At 52.6% G+C, this 8,779-nt stretch overlaps 1 protein-coding gene across 1 annotated transcript; it reads left to right on the forward strand.

Moving 5' to 3' along the window:
• Nucleotides 1-271: 271 nt before the first annotated feature.
• Z518_11056 (uncharacterized protein) lies at nt 272-746 on the forward strand (the record flags this gene model as incomplete). The annotated part of the gene is made up of 2 exons (XM_013411326.1): nt 272-561; nt 641-746. The coding sequence occupies 2 exons, from the start codon at nt 272-274 to the stop codon at nt 744-746; spliced, it is 396 nt and encodes a 131-aa protein (XP_013266780.1).
• Nucleotides 747-8,779: the final 8,033 nt, after the last annotated feature.

Consider the following 8,779-nt stretch of genomic DNA (forward strand, 5'->3'; position numbering starts at 1 on the left):
TTTTTTTTTTTTTTTTTTTTTTTTTTTTGGAGGGGGGGGGGCGGTGTTTCTAGGACAATGGGTGCTCAACACGCTGTGGGAATACGAGACTAAATAAGTAGGTGAAAGGTTGGGAATCCACATCTAACTTTGACTGATCCCAAAGGAGACTAAAGCTTTCTATATCTTAGCATAAAAATGACATTTCCTACGGTGGAGCGTCATTAAATGTCATCCATCCAATTAGACAAAGAGAGTAGTATGGCAGCGATAGTCATCGAAATCGAAAAGAATGAAGAGTATTCAAATCTGGTTGGCTTTCGATCTGAGACGTCATGATTGGACATTAACACAAACCACAACATCGGCCCTTGGAAAGAATGAACGGGTAAACGTAGGTGGGAACAACTTCAAGACAAAGAGCGAAGATGTCGAACTGAACGAGATGTGGACAGAAGAGTTGAAAACCAGAACCGCCGCCAGAACCGGAACGGCTTCAGGCCCTAATGGTGACCACGAAATTAGCTATTCGTCAGACAATGAAACACGAATGGGACCAGAATTGGGAGACAGCCAAACATGGTAGGGGCCCTTTCCGGCTCGGGGTTAGGCCCGGAAAAGGGTCCCTGACCACACATATGGGCACCCACTGAGCCATCAGCTCGGTCATCACGCAGATGCGCACGGGCAAGATCAGTCTGCGGGGTACCTTCACACCATCAACAAGGCCGACACTGACCAATGCGAATGCGGCTATGGCCGCCTGACCGTGCGGCACGTTCTCTTGGAATGTCGTAAATGGTGCGAGGAACGACAAGAAATGTGGGCAGGCAAAACTCCATGCGTCGACATCAAGCGCATTCTCTGTGACTCGTCAATGGCAGTCCAATCAGCAAAGATGATGTTAAGGACGGGGCTTCTGGAGCAATTCCGGGCAGTGCCGTCCACAGTACTACAACATTCGTAAGCGTAGACGAGTGATTATTGTCATACAGAAGTCGAGGAGGGCCAGGAAAGGTCTGACAAGTACATAGACACAGAACAACCATGAGGACTATAAGTAGAGGTACGACTGCGTAGAGCAGAAGGGGAAGCAGTCTGACCAGGACGGCTTGACAAGACGGGGAAAGCACCTGTATTTATAGTCGAACTGCTGCATAGCTGCCATTAGGGCGGCTGGGACAGTCTATGAATAGAAGAAGAAGAAGAAAGAAGAGGTGAAAACTCCTGTGTAGATAATTATGGATGGGGGGAAGGTCCCCTATATAGATCAGAGTAGGGGTTCTTGGCACTAGGCACTAGCTGATAGATTTGCCTAGGACATTTGTCCTGGGATTTTCTGCGTACCAGGAAATTCCTCCCAGTATCCCTTGCTGTGTTGGGACAAGAATCCTGGTCCTGCCTTTGTCCTAGGATGCTTCCCCCGGCCAGGACACTTGTCCTCGATCTAGTGTCCCAGGACATTCGTCCCCAGCAAACTCTCCTCGAGATTTTGTCCTGGTAATTAGGACAATCGTCCTTGGCACTGTTTTCTCCCAGAAGCCTCCCTAAAGGACGATCCTGTAGTGGTCAAGCCTTCCCCTTTGCATACGCCCTATATACGTTACATTAAGAATCTATCAGTCCCTTCTTGCAACCCTATGGCGACAGTCAAGCATTTTGGCATACTATGACAGCATCGTCGAGGTAGAAAAATGAAAATCATAGGGAGAGGCCTTTGACCCCTAACAATCGTCGAAGATATCACCGGAAACGTGGCAGCACACTCTTAATCATCATTGGTCAGCTCTTTGTCTAGTATCCCACAGCATTCCATGGTAGATTACTATAACTCTCTTCTCCACAGCTTTCTCACGTCATATTGACTTTCTGCTCCCACAGCATTCTACGACTTTTTTCTCCAGAACTTTACATACTACGTCAGTCGCCCCACTCGTGGTCTGCTGTATGTACTATATCCACAACTTCAGCAGCTATTATCCCCTCTCCAACCTGTTGGTGGCCCTTGAGGGATGGCGAGTCCCTGAGTGATGATTACCCTTGAGTGATGGTGACCCTTGAGGGATGATGGCCGCTGAGGGATGGTGGCCGCGATAGTGGCTGAGGGAGTGCTGGTGCATGAACAAGCTGTACGATTAGAACCACTTCGGCTCTTGTTGCTACAAGTTGTACCAATACGATTAGGATCACTTCGGCTCTTATTGCTACAAGTTATACCAATACGATTAGGATCACTTCGACTCGTGTTGCTACAAGTTATACCAATACGACTAGGATCGCTTCGAAAAAACACCACACCCAGCTCAGAACAAATTTTTGAAAACGCGTAATTTTCCTTAGCAAATCAGTTTACCCACGTTATCTTAGGCCATTATCACGATTAACGCGTCGAAAACGCGTGATTTCGTGGTAATGGCGCCTAGGTGGCCACTGGTAAACAATGGGCCCGAACACATCAACGAGCACGCCACATACCTCAGAGAAGCATGTAACCAACTGCAGGCGGCGGATAAAGGCAGAACCAATCAGATACCATGGAACATAGTCCAACCATACATTGAATCCACCCTCACGCTCATCGGGAAAGTGCTCCAGCAGCCTTCGATGCGCGAGATTCTCCAGCAGGTCCAAGACACGGCTAAAGGGATACAAAACATACAGAGAGACATAGCCATCGTGAAGGGTACCGTCGGAGCAAGTACCACCCCACTTAATACATCCAACTTCAGTGGAGGAAAGAACCCGACGACGTCATGGGCACAAGTGGCAGCGCAAGCAAAGGGTTTCTCTCTCCCACCACCACCGGCTCAACCAGGCCATAATACCTCCAAGATAGCACCAATAACCGCATACAAAGACCGTGTGGTGACGGTCAGACTGAAAGACCAAGGCATCGCACAGCGCTATCGAACTCAGTCGGCTGCCTGGACCAGACAACAGGTGCAAACCTCAATCCGCGACAACGTCAATACCAAATCAATCAAGGTCATCGCAGCACACCAACTCAAGAGTGGCGACCTGCAGATATTTACCAGCACGACAGCAGAAGCTACGAAGCTTGAGACAAATAAAGGATGGCTCAGAGGTCTTGGAGAACATGCCGAACTCATCGTGCCAACCTATGGGGCGATTGTCCATGGCATCCCCACCAGTTCCGTCAATATGAAAGATCAGAAAGGTACAATCCAACAGATACTGGCAGACAACTACACCGTGATCCCTCACGCAGAGATATCGCACGTTGGATGGCTCACGAGGGAAGCTACGCTCAAGTCTGCGTCCTCTATTGTCGTTGAATTCACTGACCCGACCATGGCCAATGCAATCATCTATGCTGGTATGGCATGGGACGGCCAGATCCACCAAAGCGAACTCTATGACCGTGCCTGCAGGATACAACAATGCTTCCGCTGCTATCACTACAGCCACATCAGCACTCAATGCAACGCATCCCAAGCATGTGGCTATTGTGCCGAGCGACATGAGACCAAACACTGTCGGCAGAAGGGAATGGAAGGGTTTGTTCCCCGATGCGCAGTGTGCAAGGGTGTTCATACGGCGTGGAGTAATGCCTGCCCGGCAAGAAAGAAGGAAATGGGACGTGTCGAACAGGCCAAACAGACGCGAAGTATCTACTGGCACGTCCCAATGAAAGAGACCACCGAAACCCCAAGGACACGCAACCCTCCCAGAACTGCTAGCACCCAGGAGACCCGAATGCCAGCACCAACGATCCCGACACAAACAACAAGGCTCAGACCAGAGGACGTCACGGAGCTCATGGCGCCAGAATGCAGCACGCCTACACAGAATGAGTCCCCAGCAGCCACACCTATTAACCGACCAGCAGATGAACCGACAGATCAAGCACCACCACAAATGCGCAGACCTGTAGAAGCCATAGCGCCCCCGGACCTTGTCATACAACAAACGCCCATCGCCCCCTCGACTGGAGAAGACTGGGAAACGCCAGCAACGCAACAGGGTCAACTAGGAGACCCGGTGATGGACCTGTCAATCCAGGCCCCAAAAGAACCCATTTCCCTTGCCCACACACTAGAGAATAGCCAACCCCGATCGACGGCATACCCACTGGGCGAGATGGAGAGGGCATTTACCGCTGAGGATGCCGACACCTGGCTAGACAACCTAGTGGGCAATGACAACTTCGTGTGGAACCTCAACACAGGGGGCCCGTCCCCACAGACCTCTATGGCGACGAACACCTACAGAGCCCTTGGGAAGGTATATGGAGGATGTACCTGCCCTTCGCACCAGGAAGTCTACAATAATTGGCCAACACAGGATGCAGACTTAATAATCACCAAGTGCATGAAAAGATGTATGTACTGCGGCAGGGACTTCAAGGGCGCGGCAGACTTACGTATACACCTCAAGAGGGTGAAATACGCCGAGAGAAACATCGGCGTGCACCTAGGGATACGTGGGAAAAAGGCACCCACCGACCCGGCATGGATACCCAGACTTCACGTAGGAACGCCAATCCATCGACGAGGCTCCGAACCACCAACCCAGCCTTTGAACGCCCGGATGACCCGGAGTCAATCTCTCACAAACAGAGCCAACGACACATCACAGTCATGGTAGGACACCAGGAGCTTCGCATCTTACAGTACAATGTCTGGAAGTCAAGAGACATCGTCCTGGCGAGCCTATTCCAGGATCGATGGATCCGCGAATACGACGTCCTCGCCATTCAAGAGCCGTGGCGCAATCCGTTCATCCCAACATCATATCACCCACTCAAAACCGATTTTCAACTCGCTTACCTTGACAACGAGGCCACAAGAGTGTGTTTCTACATTAACAAACGGATCGACCCTAGCACGTGGAATGTGTCACACATCACAAAAGACGTCACCACGCTAGAGATTTCCAATCCTACTCTCGGCAACAAGCTCCGTATCATCAACGTCTACAACGAGGTAGGAAGTGACACACTTACCAATCTACAGGATGCGATCCGCAGAACGAACCCGGAGGACGAACTCCTCGTACTCGGAGACTTCAATCTGCACCATCCGCTCTGGTCAACAACAGGCCGCTACACTCACCGAGGAATAGCAGCCGCCAAGCCCTTGATCACCATGATCGAAGAATCCCACCTACAACTACTCACGGTGCCAGGGATGACAACGCACAGAAGGAAAGACGGAGAGTCGACCATTGATTTGACGTTTGGCTCGGAGGAAGTAGCATCGCGCATGATCTACTGCAGAGTCGACCCCAGTCGAGACTGCGACTCGGACCACCTACCAATCTCGATGGCAGTCGCATGGGACTGGTCTCCCGCTGCCCTCCCCCGAAAGCGCCAATGGGCCAAGACAGATGAATCGTTACTCCAGCGCACAGTCAAAGAGAAACTCCCCAGGCTCCCCGACCCCATGGAGCTCAGCGAGAAAGACGGCATTGACAGATACACGCACTTCATCATCAACGCCATCCAAGTCGGTATCGACGCGTCAACACCGTGGTCTAACCCGTCGTCACGCTCTCTATCAGGATTTGATCAGGAATGTAAAGATATCTGTGTCGAAGTTCAACGATTACGCCGACGGTGGCAACAAACTAGAGATGACGACGACTATGAAGCATATCGAGTAGCACGCAACTCGAAAGGCCGACATATTCAAAAGGCTCTTCGCAACACTCATCGGCAAAGAGTAGAGGAGGCGTCAACCTCAGACTCGGGCCTCTGGAGATTAGTCAAGTGGGCCAAAAACCGACACACTATTACTCCCACCTGCACACCTGCGCTCCAGAAGCCAGGGGGAGGCTTTGCCACACAAGCCGAAGAAAAGGTTGAGACTCTTCGACAGTCCTTCTTTCCACCACCGCTAAATGCTGACTTATCCGACATTAATGGGTATGTGTACCCTCCACCGATCAAATGTCCCGAGATCACCCAGACAGAAATCGAGAGGGCAGTGCGCAAGGCAACACCGAACAAAGCTCCCGGCACCGACAACATCCCCAACGGCATCCTGCACCAGACAATAGGGGTCCTCCTCCCTCACCTCCATAGACTCTTTAACGCCTGCCTCCAGGTAGGGTACTGCCCGGCACACTTCAGGAAGAGCATTACGGTCGTGTTGCGAAAGCCCGGGAAGGACGACTATACCCAGCCCAAGTCATACAGACCAATAGCCCTCCTCAACACACTCGGGAAGGCGTTAGAAGCCATCATAGCCAGCCGACTGGCCTACCTGGCAGACACATACGGCCTCCTCCCAAGTCGACACATAGGAGGCCGCAAACTCGCATCCACAGATCACGCCATACACCTGCTTCTCCAACGTATCCACAAAGCATGGACGGACGGAGAAGTGGCATCATTGCTGCTACTCGATGTGTCAGGTGCCTACGACAATGTCTCCCGACCGCGACTACTGCACAACCTCCGGGCGCGACGGGTGTGTCCAACACTGGTGCGATGGATCGACTCTTTTCTGAAGGATCGATCGTCCACGATCAAGCTCCAGGAGTACACCGCGCCCTCCGTACCTATCCAGACCGGAATACCGCAAGGGTCTCCGCTGTCGCCAATGCTCTACCTGTACTACAACCCGGGTCTTATCGAAGCGTGCAAAACCGTCAATACCGAGGTCGGAGGATACATCGACGACGTCGCCATCCTCGCCACGGGCTCGACCGTCCAACGCAACTGTAAGACCCTGAAAACGGCACATCGAAAGGCGGAGACTTGGGCGCAACAACATGGATCACAATTCGCGCCAGCAAAGTACGAGTTGGTCCATTTCACACGAGATCCTAGACACAACACCACTCGCCCTCTCCACTTGCCCCACGCCACGATTCCGGCATCACCATCAGGCCGATACTTGGGCATTCAAATGGACTCCAGACTACGTTGGGACTATCACCGAGAGAAGGTCGAAGCGGAGGCGACACAACGACTGTCAGCCTTGTCGGCCCTTGCATCATCAACATGGGGCACCGGACTGGTCAACCTCCGGCAAGTATACCGCGCCATGATTGTCCCGCAGATGCTCTACGGATGCTCTGCGTGGCACATCCCGGGAGGGAAGAGCCGAGGCAGAGGGAGTGCCATGCTCAACACGATCACTCGAATCCAGCGACGGGCCGCGCAAATCATCACGGGCGCTTTTCGAACCACGGCGGGAGCGGCGGTGGATGTCGAGGCACACCTGCTGCCGGCTCCACAACAACTCGAACAGACGGCTCTGGAAGCGACTATGCGAATCTGCACCACGCCACTCCACGCTGATATGGCCCCGGTGGGAGGTAACAGCAAAACCCAGAGTCCGCTGGACCAATTCTCCAACATTTTGAAGGATAAGTACAACATCAAGCTCGACCGACTGGAGAAGCGCCAGCCACACATCGTACCCCCATGGTGGACTCCGCCGTTCACTCAAATTGCTAAATCGCCAGAGATTGCAGTCAAGGAACACGATGCAACAGAGGCGGTAGCACTGCGCGTGTACACCGATGGCAGTGGCATTGACGGCCATGTCGGTGCTGCAGCGGTGGCACCGATGCTGCGGACACAGGGCGTCCAAGCAACAAGAACAGCATACATGGGCACAGCAACCTCCTCCACGGTGTATGCAGCAGAGTTGAGAGGGATTGAGCTGGCGATACAGATCGCACTCGATGTTAACGCAACAACAAACACCCCCGGCAAATGCTTCATCTTCACCGATAACCAGGCCGCCATCCAGGCCATGGCCAACCCCAAGTGCCCCTCGGGACAATATATCCTAATTGAGGCGATTCGAGCACTCGACCAGCTCCGAGACCGAGGTTGGGTAGTTCAGCTTCGCTGGATCCCTGCGCACGTCGGGGTCCCAGGCAATGAGGCGGCCGATCGAGCGGCCAAGGAGGCTGCGGGCCACACGTCGAACACGGCGGCGAATACGGAACCACCACCAGAACCAGAAACACTCCAGATCCTCACGGCCACGACAAAACCAACCATCCGCCAGGCCATGAAGGTCGAATGGGACCAGAATTGGGAAACAGCCAAACATGGTCGGGAGCTCTTCCGGCTCGGGGTCAGACCCGGAAAAGGGACCCTCACCACGCATAGGGGCACCCATCGAGCGATCAGCTCAGTCATCACCCAGATGCGCAATGGGAAGATCGGCCTGCTGGCCTATCTCCATTCGATCAACAAGGCCGACACCGACCAGTGCCCCTGCGGCCACGGACGTCAAACCGTAAGACACGTACTCCTCGAGTGCCGGAAGTGGTGCGAGGAACGACAACGAATGTGGGCAGGCAAAACTCCATGCGTAGACATCGGACGCATTCTCTGTAGCTCGTCCATGGCCGTTCAAGCAGCAAAGATGATAATCAGGACGGGACTCCTGGAGCAATTCCGGGCAGTGCCGTCCACGGCACTTCAATATTCGTAAGCGTAGACGAGTGATTATTGTCAGACAGAAGCCGAGGAGGGCCAGGAAAGGCCTAACAAGTACGCAGACACGGAACAATCATGAGAACTATGAAAATAGGTATACTTACATAGAGCTGACGGAGGAAGCAGTTTGGGAGAACAGCTTGATCTTTGGAAGCAAGATGTGGGAAACACCTGTATTTATAGTCGAACAGCTGCATAGCTGCTATAGAGTGGCTGGGACAGTCTATGAATTGAAGAAGAAGAAGAAGAAGAAGAAGACTAGGATCGCTTCGGCTCGTGTTGCTACAAGTTGTATTAATACGATTAGTATCACTTCGGCTCTTGTTGCTACAAGTTGTATTAATACGATTAGTATCACTTCGGCTCTTGTTG

This window comes from Rhinocladiella mackenziei (assembly GCF_000835555.1).
Source record: "Rhinocladiella mackenziei CBS 650.93 unplaced genomic scaffold supercont1.11, whole genome shotgun sequence".
In the NCBI taxonomy this organism is placed as follows: domain Eukaryota; kingdom Fungi; phylum Ascomycota; class Eurotiomycetes; order Chaetothyriales; family Herpotrichiellaceae; genus Rhinocladiella; species Rhinocladiella mackenziei.